A 19980-nucleotide genomic window follows, 5' to 3' on the forward strand; every position below is an offset into this window, starting at 1 on the left:
AATAAGTATTGATCCAGACAGAGTTAAGTCAAACATTTGAAGCGATTGATTAATATTCGCCACATTAGCACAGCGTGGATTTACACTGACTTGCAAAAAGTGACCAATACGTTTTGCTGAAGTGAGTCCATATAATTCCATATTCTAAATTTGCCAAATTTGTTACCATAAATGATTTACTTAAGGTCTATAATAGTATCTTAATATAATATTATCTTAATTTTCCTATGGCAGATCTGTCTGCCTCCTTAGCAGTAAAGAACTTTTTCTGTTATCCGTTGTAATTACTACGGTAGAAATAACATTTTTCATAAGGCTAGGCTTAAAATTCACATACAATTTTTTTCCGTGTTTCATAAAATTCGTAGTGTGTAATTCACTGTAAAATAATAGACAGACGTTTCACAATTTTTATTTGCTATCTAACGTAATCCTAAATGAATTAAATGTTAAAAATTATTGATTCTAAGTAATGGACACAATTCAACATTTTTAATATTTGTGGGTCTCACCAGTACCTTTAATATACAGTTTGCTGGAAATGCTCTCTGCACTTTTGCAATTCTGTGATGACCTGAGCCTCCCACAATCACGTTATCCTCGCTATAGAATTGTGTCTAAAACAAAACCTTGTTTTTTTATTTCTTTATGTTTCAAAATTATATTAGGATTGCTTTTCATGCTGCCTTGCAGTGCTAATTTTAGCATGTAATTGTTTATTTCAGTGTCTCTATATAATTACCCACCAAAATTCCCTGCACAAACACCAAGCAGATCTAAGATGGAAACTGCAGGGGATTGGTGTTTGATTGAAAGTGATCCAGGGGTCTTTACACAGCTAATTAAAACAATGGGTATTGTTATTAACATTTATTATATAACTTTAGAATACTGTTTAATTTAAATAAAACACAAATGTGCTGTTTGCTTCTTGGTACTTGATACCATTTTTACAATAAATAGTTCAATTACTTTGGACAGTGTTCAAGATATATAACTTAAATAATTACATAAGTACTCTTCTTAATTGAAAGAATTTTTTTTGATAATCTGTTGGACATGATTAAATCAAAGCTAAATTTGTCTGATTAGAAATATCAAACCTTAACTCCATGATCTTCTATTTTAATATTTTTGAATGATTAATTTTAATCGACATGTGGCAGGTTTATTAAAAATTGTCATTTTCCGTGTACTACACATCCATGAAGTATGGGTTTTATGCATTTTTTGTTAATGAAAATATTATGTATAGGGAGGAAGTAACATTTATTTATTTGAAACCTTTATTAATTTAGGAGCAACTGGAGTTCAAGTTGAGGAATTATGGACTATAGATGATGGAATTTTTGAAAATTTAAGGTATATTTATATTTTATTTTATAATGTCATAATATCAATTTTTTTATCATTATTTATACTAGCAATTTTGAATTTTTAGGCCAGTTCATGGACTTATATTTTTATTTAAATATCTGCAAAATGATGAACCTCCACAACCAATTGTTACTGATGACCGCATTGATAAGATTTATTTTGCTAAACAGGTAAAAAAATATTTTTGTATATATTTATATTGTAATTTGTTGATATAATTAAGTCCAATATAGCCACTCAATTATATTAGAGTTAATTAATAACAAGACATGGATACAATAGGGACAATATGTAAATTTCTTTGAAGCATGAACAAGCTTTGTTCCTTAAAGTATTATTTATTTTAGGTGAAAAAAATTAAAACTAGGAGGTGACTTTTAAAATGAATTTATATAATAGATACTTATATTGTAACTCTTTTACTGGACTACTAATCTGTTTCACTCTGGTGGAAGGTTTCTTTTTCTAAAAGCTTATAAGGCACACAGCAGTGTAGTGTTTAAAGACACTGTAAATAGTACAATTACCTAAAACTGGGTACATATCAGGATTTTCAAAGCGATGTGCAGAAATGATGATATTGTAAATAACAGAAGATGTTTGTAATTTTCTCATTGTAATTAATGATAAGAGAAATATAGATGTAGATTGCTACACATTTACTCTGAGCTTTGGTAGTAGTCATGTTTTTTGGATTTCTGTTATTTGGTCATCACACTTTCCTCACTTTTAACAATGGATAACACAGGCTATATATATATGTACTATGTACTTTTGTAAAAAATAATGTAGCAATTCATTATTCACTTTATTTACAGGTTATTAATAATGCATGTGCTACACAGGCCGTCATTAGTCTTTTACTTAATTGCAATCATCCAGATGTAGATATTGGTCCGGAACTGACAAAATTAAAGGAATTTAGTATGTCATTTGATCCAAAAATGCGTGGACTAACACTTAGCAACTCCCAAACCATTAGAACAGCCCACAATTCAATGGCTCAACAACCCCTCTTTGAATTGGATCCAAAAGTGGCTTCTAAAGTAAGTTTTTTGTTTTAGAATGTTTTATTTTTGTTGTTCATTACTATCAATACTTAAATGAATGCTGTTGATGAATACTACTATTTTGTGTAAAAGAGAAAAAATGTGTAAGACATTTATGCTTTATTAAAATAATATGTTTTAATGTTAATTAATAATCATGTTTTCTCAGGATGATGATGCTTATCATTTTATTGGGTATATGCCCATAGATGGACGTCTTTATGAACTAGATGGTTTACGAGATGGGCCAATTGATCATGGTGCTGTAGCACCTGAGCAAGATTGGCTTGATGTTGTGCGTCCAATTATAATGAAAAGGATCAGTGTGTAAGTATTTTAATATGCATTGATTTGTCACATTTAATCACTGGCTTATTTCTGATTCCTATTATGTGACTTAGTTTAAGTGTGTTTGAAATGTCTTTCTGCAAAACTAATTATGAACAAATTTAATTTCTGACTTTGTAAAATGATTTATTTTAGATTAAAATTATATAAATTCTTATGGTATTTTATAGATACACAGAGGGAGAAATTCATTTCAATTTGATGGCTCTGGTGTCAAACAGAAAGCTAGTTTATGAAAGGCGATTAAATGATATTTTGACAGAGACACAGCTTATTATTACCATGGATGAGGATGAAGTGGAAAATGAAATTCAAAGTCTAAGGATGTTGATAGAATATGAAGATGTAAAAATGGCCAGATATCAACAGGAAATGATACGGAGGAGGCATAATTATTTGCCTTTCATAATAACTCTTTTGAAAATATTAGCTGAAGAAAAGAAGTTAATGCCTTTGTACGAAAAGGCTAAGGAGCGTGCATCGAGGAAGGGCAACAAGAAAATGAAAGTATAACAGGAACAGTGGGGGGGCACGCGTGTAGCCCGCGTCCGCTCCTCCCGCAGAGTTTCGCAGTCTAGCCCTTCCAGAGTGCTACAGAACATAGAGGATATGCAATATTCTTTATCTGACTTAAATGTTATTTACTCTGAACCCCAAGATTTAGTGCAGCAACCTATTGAGCCGCAAATACCAGTGATAGCAACTAGTTCTGTAGATACAACAGTTAAAGATAGTTTTAGTGCTTTAATGGATCCTGATGACTTTTTAAAAGATGGATTTTATTCTGATAACTTATTGAGTGATCACTTTTTAAATGATGACCTACTTCCCGAAAACTTTTTGGAGGACTGTACTACTGGACAAGACATGTTAGATGCTAGTGCAGCTGATACCAATGAAATGCAAACAAATCCAACAGAGGGTAACTTGGAAGGAGAGTGAAGTGAATAAATATTGCAACATCTTATATATTACATGTGACCCAATTAAGAAAACCCAAAAAGTAATGAAACTCAAGTGCATATTATAGCTTTATATTTTAGGTTCATATATTGTACAAAAATTCTGAACTTAATTTGACAATTATTCATAGATTAGAAATTTTTAAAATTTTATAATGCATGTTTAATGTATATACTTGGCTTCTTGATAGTATAAAATTGTGAGGTTTATAAAAATTTTTGGATTATTACCATAAGTGCTATCTCATTTGTAGAAATGTAAGGAATGCAAATCTTACTCACACAAGTAACTGTTTTTAAATGCATGATACATTTTAGCTTTGCCTTTTAGAAATAGATAACATAAACTGGTACATGTATTGTATAAAAATCCTGATCTTATTTTAACACTTATTCTCAGATTAAAAGTTTTTAAAATTCTAAAACACCTGTTTAATGTAGATACTCGGTGTCTTGATAGTATAAAATTGTGTGGTTTATAAAAAAGCATCGACTTTTACCATAAGTGCTTCCTCATTTGTATGAATGTAAGGAATGTAAATGTTGCTCACAAAAGTAACTGTTTTTAAATGCATGATAAATTTTAGCTTTGTCTTTATGAGATAGATTATATATACTGGTTCATAGAATTGAATTATTTCTCTCTGTATTAGTATGTTTCTTAGTAAACAAAGAATCTGCCATGTGTTTATCAGATAAAAAAATCTTTAATGTAAGTATAAAACTTTTAAGAAAACTTAATTTGTGTACATACACTTGTAGGGAATGAAGCATTGTGTATCACATTTCGAGCGAAATATATAAATACTTTACCATGTTGTAATAAATAGGTAGCCTCTGTCATTAGTGACAAGAGTTTAATATGACAGTAGTGACACTGTCATTTACATAGTTTCATTCAATTTAAATGTAATTATAATTATTTACAGCTTATTATATTTAAACTTATAATTAAAGACGTAAACCTAATTAACGAAAATTTTTCTTGTATTAAGATATCAATAAATAAATTAACCGATTTAAAGTGTTGTGGCACGTTTACAAAAGTAGTAAATAATAGTTATATACACTTTTAAACATCTGGTTTAGACACAAGAGAAAGTAAAAAGATTTGACAAATTGTTGTTGGATTTTATTTACAGGGGAAACTTCTGAAAAATAAGTAATATATAAGTTGATCTTTTGCGTACAAGGATCTAGGTCATTTCATTGCATCTTGTTTTTCAATGTATCTTATAAGCGGCTTAATAGTGTAACGTCATATTAAACTTTTTCTTTGATGTACTTTTTTATTTTCCTTAAATCAAATATGTTCAACTCTTTTTTTACATGGTGGATACATGTGATATAGATAAATTGAACAATGTTGCACAACTATGAAAATTGTGCAAGGAGGAAACTAATTATTTCCCAAAAAAACGTGCAAAAGAAGTAATAATGAAATCCATGTAAGTATTCATAAAATAAATTAAATTCATATTTATTAAAAAAATAGTGTACAGTGAAAGTTCAATCCCTAAGTAAAACATATAAATCTTCCAACTATTCGGTGCTAATTGATATTGTAATTTGTTGCTGTTTACATAAGTTTCTGAAAGCACTTTAGAATGATTATTAATTTAAAATTAGTGCTTTAACAAATCGTGTAAAAAGTGTATTTATTCTTATTTGTGTATCGGTTTGTCTCAAAATCGTGTAAAAAAAGAGTTGGTTGTATTTACAAATGTTTTCAAAAACGTACAGATGCAGAGGTGTACACATTAGTTCGTATGTATAAACCTTATGTACCAGTTACACTATAGATATAAAGATATATGTATATATTTCACAAGTCGAAATTCACTTTTTAAAATTCCGATATAATATACAGCTATGAATCCACTTTTTGATTGAACAGCATGGTATATAAGTTAATATGCCTGGACAGGCGGTCGCCTCACGTATTGGTAAAACCTTTGGGTTTGATCATCATGGAAGCACGTTTCAGAGTGTAATCCCATCCACGCCAACGGAACCATACTATACCTGTAATAAGTGAACTTTAGTTTAGTGCGTAATAAAATCGTTAGTGGATTAATTTTCAGAATTAGAATTTGTTAGAATGATGAAAACATTGTTGTAACACTTTGTACCAGTGAATTGTTTGACAACGAAAACAAGTTGTCATTGAATTCGATAACTTTGAATATTCGATTTCAGCATTTTCACATTGTTGTCAGAAAACCCCAATGTAAGTTTCGATTGGTGAACCTTACATTCCATCCCTATTGACGTATGATAATAATTATTTCCACACCCATGATGAACATAGTATTTTGCAAAGTGCGTACAGAATTAGTGCAATCGATCATAATGCAGCGCATGTTACTGCGCGCAGGTACCGATTTTCTCTGCAAATATGTAATGTTTGTGGAGCACAATGTAATAATAGAGTATCTTTTTATTGAATAAGAAACGCTTTTAGTTTTCGTATAGTTTCGCTGTGTCCGCGGCAGTGTACATTTAAATTTTTTTAACTTTAATTTATAATTATTTAAAATTATGCCTATGTTTAAAAAACCGTGAAGAGTGTGATGAACCGTGAGTGAAGATGAGGAATAAAACATATTTGTAGTCAGATAAAAGTCTCTGTATACTATTTTGCTTTAGAGAATACTGACATATTTCATTAATACAAAAGAATTCTAACATTATAATCGTAATTATTTAAATTTATTTATTATTTTGACATAACACCAACATCATTCCAGCCGTACGACGTCCACTACTAGACATGGTCTCTGCTAAAGATTTACAATAGGAATGGTTGAAAGACAAAGACAAAATTAATTTATTCGAGTTTGAAATTTTTACAGAACTTTTATTGATAGTCTACTTTTTTATCTGTTTTATTTTTGACTCTTCTCTGCTTCGCAAGATGTTATGGTTGTAGAGCAGAAGCGGGAAGAAACTTCAATAACACGATTTTAAAAAAGTTTAACAATACAGGTTTATGCAAATACACTTTGTAGTATCTTCTGGAAGATCTTAAGAAGGTAGTCAGTCCAACTTGTGGGAGGAAGTCCTGGCCTGCGCTTGCCGGTCTGTGCCTTTTCCACTCCAGATCCTTAAGGTCCTAGCAACTATTAGTTTTGCGCGCTACACAACGGCAGGGCTAAGTTGGTTTTTTCTTTCGTCTCACGATCTCGTCATTCTAGATTCGATTACGTAGAGAATCCCGATGTAACAGAGTGGGTTAAAGTAACAAAAAAAACCCTGAAATTACCTTGTCGTGCGGTTAGATCTTGTGGGTCATGTAAGTAGAGACCATTAAGACCGCGGCCACATGACTTCCACCACCAACCACCCTTAAGCATCGATGCGCAGTTCAGTGATGATCTATCGTTGTCTCTGTAAAGCAATTTTCTTGTGAATAAACCTTTACATATTTTAAATATAATAGTTGCTTTTGTCAATCCGGAGCAAGACAATGAACAAGATTAAATCTCATTTGTATGGTAATGTTTATACTAATGGGGCACGAGCTTTCTTCGACAACAGGATATACAATCTCGAGTAAGTCCTACGAAGTTCTCGCCCATGTACATAGGTTGGGAGTCAAAAACAAACTTAGGTTAGCCACTCACAAAACAAAGATGACGGTGCTAACTAATAAGTTGAAGTACGTCAACCCACTTCTGAGTTTGGGAGATGAGCCGCTTGGTCTGACTAGGGAGATTCGAAAACTAGATCTCATAGTTGATGATAGGCTCACATTCATCAGTCACGTAACGAACGTGAGCAGGAAGGCCGAAGGCCTCTGTAGTCAGCTGTGCCAGACCACTAAGGTGTGTTGGGGTCTGAACTCGGAGGTGATTAAGGCGATGTATCTGGCGGTGCTCGAGCCGATAATTTTGAATGCAGTGAGTGCATGCACGCCGGCGGCTAGGAAGCTGCCGGTATGTAGGGCTCTTCTGAGCGAAGCCCCCCTGGGCGCGGTCCAGAGTGGCTTCGCTCAGAAGTTCGCGAGGACCCACAGGACCGGGTCCCTGCACTCGACCCTTATCGTTGCCAGGCTGCTTCCTCTAGACCTACGGGTCAATTTTTTTGAAATAAAGCGTGGCTATTTTCGGCAGGTGGTAGAGGACCAAACAACAACTGGAGTTACCAGTCAGCTACCTCAAACTGCCACACCCGTCTGGGCAGTTTGGTGTGGAATTCTCCTGCCCAGAAGAAGGTGAGGAGGCTGCTCGACTTGCCACCGCGGCTGCCGATCTAGTTATTTACACCACGGCAGCAAGCCGCATAGAGGATAAAGTGGGTGCGTCGTTCTGCGTTATGCGGGACGTCGCTCAGTTGTACTGTAAAAAGCTCAATTTGGACAGCTTCTGCACTGTATACCAGGCAGAGCTGCTGGTACTAGCGAAGCGACAGGGAACGCGGTTGGCGGGTCTGCGCAGTCATTATATATTGAGACTCGCGGTTCGTCAGTCCAAACAGTCGTAATACCGGACACCCTCCCCTCTATCCCTTAGCGTTAAGAGTAAAAGAGAACATCATGAAAGCGAGAGAAAGTGGAAAGAATGTAAGGTTATATTGCATGAAAGTGCACGCGGTGACAGAGGGGGATCAGTTGGCAAAAGACGTGGCCCTAAAGCATAAAAGGCGACCTGAATACGAGAGTTGCCCCGTTTTATTTATCAAGTAACAGTTCAGGTTGGTGTCCCTCGTCGAATAGAGGACAGGAGATATGTGGAAGGCGTTACGGCATTGACAACGCGGAAGTTCTTCTTGGGCACCGTGTCAGCCGGACTCGGGCTCGTGTTCCGCAAAGTGGAACTGGTCCAAATGGCGCAACAGGGCACAAGAGATTCTCGCAGTACCTATATAGGTTTAAGCTCGTGCATTTGTGACCCAGCGGTGGACCAGCCCTTTGTGCACGTGATCACTTACAGTACCGTGTTTGAAGGATTTACAGCCGATTGTGAGATGGAGATGGGAAAAGCAAAGCTATAGCATTGCCTACCTAATGAGAGACGAGGATGCCGCCGAACCTTGCTAGATCTTGCGGCAAAGTAATGAAGGAGGTGATTAGGACAAACAAAAACTAAAATTGTAAGGTCGGCTAAGAAAATACAGAAAGCAAATAAAGTTATAAAACTTGTGATAAAGATTTTAAGATTTTAAAAATTAACCAAGAAAAAAAATGTTTTAACTGTATAAATAATAATGGAAATATAAAAGAAATGTAAAAATATGACAAAATATTAAAATAAAAGGCGGTGTTCTGTGAAAGGTGGCGCAGGGTGTATGGCGATGCATGGAAAGTATGCAAAAGAAAGTCATAGAGTGGGAGAAAATGTGAGGGATGGAAGAACGAAAGGAATGGCAGAAATTGAAAAGCATGATAGATGAGTATAAAAAAGTTAACATAATAAAAATCATTAAAACAAAAGCCTCTGTCTTGTCTCTGATAGAGGAGTGAGAAAAAAACAATATACAGTAATAATCCTTCATAAAACAAGAATATGCATATCTCGTTTTTCTTTATTCTCTATGAATGGTAATTTTAATATATTTCTTCTTGATACACTTGTGTTTTTTTAAACCAAATCATAACTCTCATCCCTTTATAAATGTCTAATGTCATCCTTTAGTCGGCGATAGTGTGATAAACATTAAATGGTTTACCTATTATACGTAGAGAATGGACTGTTATTTGACCCGTACCATGGGTCGTTCAGTGAATCGCCAGCATTGCCTTCGTATCCATCTATCTCTAATTTGTAGTATTCCGCTTCTGAATATATTTTGAAGTGCGAATACTGCGCATATCTGTGAAAACAAAAATAGTTTAAAAAAAGTTTGAATTGACTGACATTTGATTTTTTAAGATGCTTTAAGGCTGTTGATGTTGTAAGATTTTTTTGTATATATGTAATTCCTAAGGTGAGTTCTACTACAGGACTTGTTAACGGTCTTCTCGAACGCAGTTAGCGCATCTTTCGGCGATGACTTGTGTTGTGCCTTTGTTGTGGGTTATGTTGAATCTCCATGTGATTAAAGTGATCCATCGTTAATTAAAGTCGCCAGGTTTTGAATTGGACTTAAAGTCGTAAGATTATGAGATGCACAAAAATGTTTTCGACGTAGTTTAATTTTTCTATGACAGTTCTGTAACGCTGATAAAATTTTTTTGGGGGGAGAATTAAAATTGAGAAACGATTTTTCAAGCTAAATCATAACTCTTAACATCACCAGGACACAAAAATTTCTTTCCGAAAACTTTATAACTGACCTGTATATATTTATTTTATATTAGTTGCTTTATAAAGTCCGATTAAAGACCGAGTTGAGAATCGGTCCTTTCCAGGCTTTTCCCGAAATGTAAAAGCAAGAATATTGGTGGACCGTCCGTATCGTGGAGTGATCTGGCATATTTACCTAATCAACCTTAGGGCTGATGCAATATCTAATGTAACGGTTCCTGAGGAAGCGCTGGAACTAAGTATCTAAATGAGAGGTTATGGCTTACCGGCTTTTGCGCTCTGACATATTCACACCAGGAAAATAAGTAAATTTCTTGAAGGCGGTTTCGGCCTACCGCGTGCTTCGTCAGGGTGAACTGTACACGGTCCTGGTCTGGATATTCAAGGGGCACGGGGGATTCTTCAAGTATCTTCATAGGTATACACTCAAGGAGAGTCCCTCGTGAACTTGTAACCCAGGGGTTGACCAGACCGTGGTGTACTTAATCTCCGATTGTCCCGTATTTGGCGCGGAGAGAGTGGCTTAGGAATTTTGATTTTAAGAGAGGTTCGAGGAGGGCAACATCGCCTCACTAATGAGCAATAAGGAAAGTCGCCAGACCTTCCTAGAGCTTTGAAGGAGGGTCGTAAGACCTACGATTAGAGCCTTATTGGCTATCTAATAAGGGTGTAATTGAATTTTTACAAAAAAGTGCTAATAATAAAGTGTGACATTTTTAAAAGTCGACTAAAAATAATAAACAAACAAAATAATATAAAACTTAGGCAAAAAAATGTAAAAAGCAAAAATAAAAGGAAATGTATATGTAGGATTCTGTAGAGAAGGCGATAGAAGTGGAACGATATACGAAATATAAGAATACGAATAGGACATACGAAAGGTAAGAAAATTTCAACCAAGGTTAAAAAATAATTGCTGTAAATGACCTGATATTTTTATATTTTAAATTGAAATATGTTCCGATACCTTTTTTTGCCATCGAAGTCTTCAAGTTCAACTCGTAGCATATAGTCATCATTATTAGTCAGCATATAAATGTTTTCATTGCCAAGCCAGAATTCTTTGTTGGGGTCTCCGAATCCATTTTTGTAATCACTCCAATCGCGGTTAAAATTCTCTGCTGGTATTCCATAATCGTCACGTCGATGAATGACCTTTCACAAGAAATATACCTTTTTGATCATTTAACTAATATTGCTAAATAAAATATGTAATAGAACAAACAAACAGAATAATTTTCATTTTGTTAGAAAACAATGTGGCATAAAGTCAGATTTTTAGCAAAGATAAACTTAAAAGTATATCAGCATATTCCTGTAGATGTTCAGGATGACGTCAAGGAGTAATGAATAATAATATAATTAAAGATTATTAAGTACCGTCCACCCTCCGTCAGCAACATTTTGCTCGCAGAAAACTTTGAGGAACCAATAGGTAGTGCCACGAATTTGAAGATAGTAAACTCCTGATTCCCTCATGCCCGCGTTTAGAAGATCGACACACGAGTAACCCTGAAAAATGTTTTTATTACTTTTCGAAGTCGTTTTTAATTAAAGATGGTAATCCGTTCGCCAAATAAATTACTACATTTCTTTACGCAATGCTGGCCGGATGCAAAAGCTTTATGTATTTTAAAAGATAATATTTATACAAGTTCGCGGTGCGCTTAGATATTTGTTTATGATAGTAAAATTATATTAATATAAACAAGAAACACATATTGTAATTATACAGACTAGACAATAAAGAAGGTTTTAGGAGGGATAGCTTGGAAAGTTGTTTTCAGCCATAAAGTAACAAATAAATATTTCAAAAAAACTAAGCGCATAGTCACACAAGCGTCCGGAACTCTTTAGTATGTGTTATAGAGTATATATATGTATATGTAAAAGCCTAAGTAGAATAAAATAATAATAAAAAATATATAAAAAATTTAAAGTAAAAATAGACAAATTTCGCAGATTTCGTTAATTTTGTTATATAAAAATGTAACTAAAATCCGTTTTTTTATTTTTATTAGGTCGCCTATTTGTTAGCTAATAGAAAATAAAAACAAAAAAATATCAATTGTTGAGTTACTGTCGTCAAAGTGTTTTTTGAATAATTTGCTGTACGAACAAACTGCAGAATCATCGACCTATTCGCATTGTCTAATAATTTATCTTTATTCACAAACGCGTAACGATCCTTAGCTTTTCTAAGCTGAAGGTTCTGCGCCAACTAGTAGAAGATCGCAAAGGTAAAATAAAAGGATATGCCGTTAGGAAAAAATGAACAAATATGGATGGGATATAAAATGAGTTCCATGTTAGGTTCTATTTAAAGTGAACCAAAAAACCTGGAAAATTATCACAATATGTATGATTCTGATAATGAATTAAAAGATGAAGTTATAGTTAAAGGTCGAGTAAGTTGTTCAAAGTAACTTGGTCTCCGTAAAATAATAGACACTCTAATCATTGGTATAATTTCTCTGGAGGTGAACAATCGGTTTAAAATAAAAACAATCGCCATTTTACTTTAGACATAGCGTATTATTTTAATTAAATCGGGTGTAAAATTGTAAACCGAGTGTAATAATGAGTTTTATTTCAAGTAAATACACGTATTACATAAGTTTATATTGTCATCACTTATGATTGATTTCAAATTATACAATAAGTATCTCTTATTACTAAAAGTTAAATATATGCCAAAATATTTGTAATCAACTCAGAAAAATAAAATAATGTACGAAGCAGTGAAAACTTTATATTACGGGTTGTGGAATATGGAGTTAAGTGAGTGGTAAACGCAAAGTCAGTGTTGCGTATCTGTGTTCCTTATTGCCTAACCAGGATACTTAAATGGTGCTTTGCTGATAGATTAGGTATCTCGCTTGCAGTCTCGGAGACCGGCTAGCAATGAAGTAGATTAAAATTCCGAAAACAGAATTTAGTTACATTGGTATCCATTGTTAAGTTATATGTAAAACATACGTAATGCACATTAAATGTGTATATATATGCATATATATATATGTATATATATATATATATATATATATATATATATATATATATATATATATATATATATACGTATAATATTAAATAATTTATCAAAAAATCAAGCATACGAAAACAGAGTGACATTATATAGAAAATAATATTAGACGAGCTAACTTATATAAAATAATTGTTCATATATTGGATAGACTTAAAATTCGCCACGGCATTAATTTATAATGTTAAAAAACAATTGCTGTCATAGAGAGTGATAACTGTATTTTTTATATAACATTAACTCACTTTCACATCTTTATAGTTGGCGACGATCTCTGAGGCGAAAGTGTTATTGCCGACGATGGGCTTGTTTTTGACACTAGGAAAGATGATGCCACCTTTTCGGCTGGCGGAGCGTGAACCAGTAACAGCGGCGCCACTTGTGGAGCTACCATTATTGCTGATAGCACTCGTCGCTATTGTAGAGGGAGTGGTGGTGTTGTTCAAGCTACTGGAGCCGATCGAGTTCTTCGCGCTGCTGGTGCTGTACGGGCTGCTCAGGCTGCTCGGGGTGTTCACGCTGTATGCGACATAACCATTAAACATGATTTATAAAATACAATAAACAGCGCCACGCAATAATATAATGATCGTTCGCCATAATTCTCGCAAAACACAAAGATCGCTCAATGCTTAAAATTCGCCATTATTGTTTAATAAATGTAAAGAGGAATGTCACCTGTTAATTATTGTAGAGGAGAAAGCCGGCGGCAAAGTAGTAGCAGCAACAGTACTAGTATTAGGATCTGTCGAGGGTTCTTCGTATCTATATCTATTTGGAGCATACTCTACAAGTCTATCGATTGTTGGATCCAGGAGTAATTCTGCTGGTACAGGATGTTGCGCTAACGTTGCAACATCATCTTCTTGCTTCTTAAGCCGTCTTTCCACCATATCTAAATTTTCAATAATTAGATTAGTTTTAAGTCTTAAATCGTTATGAATCTGTCCTATTGCTCGTTCTTGTCTTTGCGTCTGAGTCAGGAGTTCATCTGATTTTGGAACCAAATCATCTACGGAACTTTTAGTTCCAACAACTACATCCCACACCTCATCCATTTTCTCTGACACGCTCATCATAGGAATAATTTTATTGACTAGGGTATCAATCTTGCTTCCTTTAGTTATTGGGGATTGTGTACTCGTTGTTGTCTTATTTTTAAAAATGTTGTTAACGTTAATTGAAGCGGAATCGGGTTCTACTATAGCGGCGTGAACATCTGCCATCATATAAAGGACTTTCCCTAAATTTTCAGAAACAAGATTTATGTGAAATTGCAGCTTCCGATCGACTGTAGACATTGAGGTCCTCAACTGGTCCACTTCTTTAGTAATTGTTTTAACAACTTCTGTATTAAGACCTTTAGCTATTTCTACTACATTTAGGTTAACGGGTTTTTTTTCACTTGCTTCCGCATTGATGTCATCGACTGGTAAAAAGTTATTATCAATTTGATTCTTCAACCCTACCAATTTAGAGTCAATATCTGTCACTTTTTGGTCTAAAGATTCCAATTTTTTGTCAAGTATCTGCGTGTTGCTAATTATTTTTTCGTTTTTCTTGTCACTTTTTTCAGTATACTCTTCATCGTCATCTTTATGCGGCTGGCTAAATAGCTTTAAATCAAGGTTACCCAGTTTAGAGATGATGGCATCTGTTTTATGTATGTTATCGTTAACACGAGAATCTAATGCTTCTACTCTGCGCATTAAGTGCTCGACAGCTTTGTCTAGATTTTCTATTCTTTGTAGTTTTGTCTCCAACGTACTAACTATGACTTCAAATACGTTAAAGATATATTGTTCCCTGAAACAAATAAAACGGAAACAATCATTAATCTATAGAAAACATATTTCTTAAATAACTATATATTGTTAGAAACCCTGTTTGAAATATTTACTAATAGGAGTAAAATATTGTGATGCTTAATTTGAATTAGGTCACCGTTATTAGAAAACCTAAGCCATCGCAAGAAATAAATATTGTTTTTATTAAAATGTCTCCAAGTTAATAAAATATGAAACAATTTACAACAGAGGTTTCTTATAAAAGATGATGAGTTTTATTATGTTACATTCTTCAAAACTTCACTGAGTGTGCGTTTTTATATTTTTGATAAAAGTTCAATGACCTCAAACTGATATGGTGTAAGTTACGCAAGACAAAAAAGAAAATGTTAAAACGCGCGCTTTATAACATTAGTGATACAGACTTGTATACATTAACACAACTACGTCATTAGAATTTCTTTAAAGAAATATGTAGGAATACTGCGAATTTTTCACATAATCATACCAATTGGAATGTCCTTGCAAATGTATTGAATGCTGACTATTAACATATTTTCATAGGTTATCTTTGCAAATACTTTGATTAAGTTCAAAACAAAGCAGCTATTCTACTGTTATATTTTTGGTATAAAATTTGTGCAAATGTGTAGCTTTACAGTGATTTATAATTTGAGGAATGTTTAAAGTTATAAACGACGATGACAGTCAGTACGGTGATGGAGAGAACCAGTCTGTTATTTCACAAGACATATCTTAGCCCAACCGAACGAAATCCGTATTGTACAAATGTGACTCTTTCTTATAAATATCAGTTGTGAAATTTATGTAATTTGCATATTCACTTGAAATTGTATAAGTAATTGCGTGATTTTGATTTTAACGTAATAAAATGCACACGAGGAAGGCAGTTGAATGTAATTGGGACAATATGAAAAGTATTCGTATTCAGATTACCTCGAAGGTTATAGTGTGTTCGTATTATGCATAATTTTGACGTTGTCTTAATTAAACTAAAAACAAAAGTTTTACTAACACGAGAATGTTGGATTTCATTTACATAAATATTACGAGAGATGAGAGCGATGTTACTAGTGCATTTATTTTTTTTACTGACCAATTAATTTTTGAATGTGCGTTTTTAAATGGGTTAAGATACTTATTTTACTCTTTGGGCCGTAGTTAGCCATCTTGATAAATTTTCCTTGATAATTTATTTGCAGCCAACTATAAAAAAGCTTAAAGTAAGCTATGTTTTTCTTGTTGCGGATTCATTAATGTCTTTAAAGTCCTGGAAAAATATTCATAACAAAGTTGTATGTAAAATGCATAATGTGTATCTAAAATGTATGAAGCGACAAATATCTTACCTTACTCTCTGATATATATATTGAATACATAAATAGACTTGCTGGTCTTTAAGCATTTGTTTATAAGGACCGATCTTTATGAATCTTTGATTTGCTCATCAGTTAAACGGGTTTTGAGTGTGTTTAACTATTACATATAAAAAAATGTCAACAATGTTATTGTCAAATGAATCGTAACTTATCGGTGCAATAACCAATTAAATTTTCGTTTAGTTGAAAATATTTTATGAAGTGAGTACTGAATACGGTCCAGTCAAAACGACGGTTAAAGCAGTCGCTGTTACGCAAATTTATCTTTAAATTAAACTGTCTGCAAAATGGAGCGTACTGATAGTGTTTACGTTATTAAACCGCCCAGTTGTTACGATCTGTCGCAATCAATTATATACATAGATTATCTGCGTAGTTGAATTTCTTCTTAACATCGAAATACCTATGCACTAGCTCGACAGGTGGTATTACTTATTTTGCAACACAGACCCAATTCAGGCGTAGAGTACTTGGTGGACGGCGAGGTGCATAAACCCAGTTATTACGTAAGAAATTCAACGGCAACAATTCCGCTTTTATAACTTATCGATCGATATTCTAGTGTAAAGTAATTTTGAAGCCTATTTTCAGCAGTGCGCTGCTTGCAAATAAAAACTCGATGATGATGAATTAATGTCATAACTAATTTTAGTATAAAATTAACATTTTATTGCATAATAGGTACGATTCCCTAATTATTTTAGAACTCTACTATTACTATGTATACGCTATGAATAAGACATTTTATGTCAACAGTTGAAGTGAACAGCTGTTGACAGTAAAGAGAAAACTATTTCATGTTCATCGTGCTGAAGCTAGATCGGAATAACAAATTATGCTTTCTAAAAATATTTTAATATGACCAACAAGTCGTTTCAATTAATGGCAATTGGTAAGACCCGTTCGCAAAAGGGCAACGTGAATGAGCTTTTATAGTGCATGTTCCTTATTGCAAATGTAACGTTGAGGTACGAAGTGATACTTTCTAAACCCCGTAATCTCACTAGTCATTAATCATTAATTGTTTAGCGGCACTAATGAAAACCTTGATGGACGACGTATAAACGAACTCTTTAACCACCTAAGTAATTGTGTCTAAAACTGCTCTTTCTTAATAATTTTAATCATATACTTATATCTGCTAAAGAATGGGCCTATGGAAAACAAGCGCACGCGGATTATATTCATGCACATTTATAATATACCGTTCAGAATAACTGGGAAATGTTTATTTTGTTTTCGTTTTTTTTAAACAGTATTAATTAGGACAGCCTAGGTTTTCCGTTCAATTATTATAAGTGTACATAATTAATCTAATTTTTAAATAACTTAGAACGTCGGTTAGTTTCATTATATAATTTTGAGCGCATTACGCATTGAATACCATTAAATATCAACTCATTTTCCTTCGTGTTGTGGTAAGCAATATATCCTTGTTAATGTACACTACTATGTGATATTCGTATTATGTTACGTAACAAAATTACGAATAACGTTATTAACATACATATCTACGTTTAATTATCCTACTCATTCAATTGAATGGGAAATTTTTAACCGGTACTTAGTAATGTTTGTACGAATTTCGCAGTAGAAATAAACGTTGACATGGTTTATAAGGCCCTACGTAAGCACTGAACATAACATACACATTATTTAAATCTCAATGTAAGGAAATTTATATAAAATTTGATGAATGCTTTATTATTTTTTTTATTGCTGTTTTTTGTTAAAAAGAAGTTTTATTGTTGACCTGGCATACGTTACTGTCCAAGTTTCGTTTGCAGAATCCGTGAATTCGAGGGACAGGGCGTAGAGGGCGCTTAGCCTAAACATCTGTTTAGGTGACGGATGTCGAGAGTTCACCGGGCAGCCTTGGTTCGTTACACAGTAACGAAAACTTGTTACCAAGAACTCTATGGACCAATTTTCCTATCTTATGATAATACTATTTTAGTCATTTTTTAAGTTAAAAACGTTATCGCAGTCATAAATTTTTGATACTACTTCTCAATTCTTAGCCCAGAAACACCGAAGTCTTTACAAAAACGTTATGGTTCTTCATGTTTCATAATCAATTCTTGATGACAAATAATTTAGTATTTATTGGTGATATCACATAAGGTTATCGAATATAAAAATTTGTACATTTTTAAAAATAATCTAAATTTTAAATAATCATCAGTGTATTGTAAAATATTTGGATTTTCATGACATACGCCATTTTTGCCAACGAATTTAATTCATAATTAAATTCCTAATTCTTAATTTCAGACATTGTTTAGGTGTTACTTATTATAGTTGTATTTTGTGTGATGATTTGAAATTGTTATTTTCACCAATGTTTTTTATTACCGAATTAAATTTTTTATTATCATTTATGACGAAATTGTTCTTTAGCTGCATTCACGAACAATGATGGTGTTCATAGACATTGATTTTATGTTATATTTTGAGTTTGGTTATAATATTTTTGTAACAGTCGCATCATCATTTTAGCCGTCGTATGTCCACAGATGGACTCAAGCCTCCTCCACAGATTTCCTATGGGACTGGTAGAAAGCGGCATTCGTCCAGCGTCTTTTGACCTAAACAATCTTAACTAGATCCTCTGTACACTTTGTGGGTGGCGGATTTACGCAGCGCTTACTGGTCCGTGGTCTCCACATCAAAACCTTCAGAACTTTCTTAGACCAGGGCGCGTTTGGAACCCTCGCAGCTTTAAATTGAAGAATGCCTTGCAGTGAAGATAATCTTATTCTAGTTTATATCTAATTCGGCTATGCTGGCATTCTTTTCATGGCGTACATAAGTAGTATAATACCCCAGCAGATAACTATCGCTGTTCGATCTAAAGAAAAAAATATATGCCAGGTGGTCTTTAAATTCGGAATGTCAATATTATTTATGTGTTATGTTTAGTATAATTGGTCATGATATAGTAAATGATGCAGTGAGCGCCGGCGTCAGCTAAACTACTGGCTATTAAGCTTGATTATCTGTAGGTTGACAGCCCTATCCATGGATGGCTGTACTACTTGTGCGCTAACGATTTGAATGTGGCGCATGGCCTTGAGCATTGTATAGTTAAAGTTAGAGATACGATTGCGAGCACTCGAGCCGCGCAACGCTTTGTCGTCAGCCATTGTAAAGCGAATATTCGATCGTCTCTCAAAACCATAATTACTTGCTCGTGTTTACGTAACGTCGATTATCGTCAGTCAGCATAGCGTTGATAGCAATCGTCGTGAATACCCATGTATGTATGTTTATACCAGTGCTACCCTGTTACTTTTAATTATCAGATACAGAGAAAATTATTTTAAAAAATATTGTAATCAGCTGTCTTAAATGCTGTTAATGCGAAGTTTTAAAACTAGTATTCTTAAAATATACACATATTCATAGAGCGTTTTTAGCAAAAACACTTAAATAATAATTATGTCCTTTGTTCAAATCAATTTCAAAGAAAAAGGTGTTTTTCATTGATGTTATTCAAATATTTATGTCACTGCAAAACATAAAAACTTTGAATTGTCGCGATAAAATAATTTTTTTTATTAATATTTCAACCTAAAACAACCATTAGGTATTAGTGAAATTAACTTCTTATAAAAACCATGTTATGACGTAAACTTTGCACAGATGCCCGCTCATCCGCTTTCCATATGGTGTTTGAAAAGAAAGTTTTTAGTAAACACAACAGTAAAATGAATAACGATTATTTGTTTAGTGTTTTTGCAATTACTTTAGGTAACATAAC

The 19980-nt window shown here is 33.5% G+C and overlaps 2 protein-coding genes across 4 annotated transcripts in view; one reads left to right on the forward strand and one right to left on the reverse strand.

Annotated features, from left to right (window-relative positions):
- Positions 1-12: 12 nt before the first annotated feature.
- Uch-L5 (ubiquitin carboxy-terminal hydrolase L5) lies at positions 13-5014 on the forward strand. Its single transcript, XM_068767889.1, has 7 exons — positions 13-121; positions 726-854; positions 1299-1362; positions 1442-1547; positions 2196-2423; positions 2596-2753; positions 2945-5014. Coding segments are annotated over exons 1-7 (1029 nt in total). The 5' UTR covers positions 13-120; the 3' UTR covers positions 3288-5014.
- Positions 5015-5242: 228 nt separating this feature from the next.
- Positions 5243-19980, reverse strand: part of LOC137919368 (angiopoietin-related protein 2) — a 53916-nt gene continuing 39178 nt past the window's right edge. The window contains exons 2-8 of one of the 3 annotated variants that reach the window (XM_068762433.1): positions 13709-14836; positions 13276-13522; positions 11365-11496; positions 10952-11139; positions 9407-9550; positions 7002-7126; positions 5243-5761 (exon numbers count right to left, since the gene is read on the reverse strand). In XM_068762433.1, the coding sequence (XP_068618534.1) occupies positions 5673-5761; positions 7002-7126; positions 9407-9550; positions 10952-11139; positions 11365-11496; positions 13276-13522; positions 13709-14739 (1956 nt within the window). In that variant the 5' untranslated portion in view covers positions 14740-14836 and the 3' untranslated portion in view covers positions 5243-5672. Of the gene's footprint in view, positions 5762-7001; positions 7127-9406; positions 9551-10951; positions 11140-11364; positions 11497-13275; positions 13550-13708; positions 14837-19980 lie in introns of those variants that run through there. The other 2 variants (XM_068762424.1, XM_068762441.1) reach the window with 2 other exon arrangements.

Source organism: Battus philenor, unplaced genomic scaffold (assembly GCF_028537555.1).
Source record: "Battus philenor isolate CCGP_79_NKW_IND1 unplaced genomic scaffold, ilBatPhil1.0.hap1 SCAF_1, whole genome shotgun sequence".
NCBI lineage: Eukaryota > Metazoa > Arthropoda > Insecta > Lepidoptera > Papilionidae > Battus > Battus philenor.

What these genes read in the sequence shown, in the direction of transcription:
- Uch-L5 (XM_068767889.1), top strand. An exon ending in GGAATTTTTGAAAATTTAAG is followed by an intron (nt 1,363 to 1,441) that starts GTATATTTATAT and finishes TTGAATTTTTAG; the next exon opens with GCCAGTTCATGGACTTATAT. An exon ending in ATAATGAAAAGGATCAGTGT is followed by an intron (nt 2,754 to 2,944) that starts GTAAGTATTTTA and finishes GGTATTTTATAG; the next exon opens with ATACACAGAGGGAGAAATTC.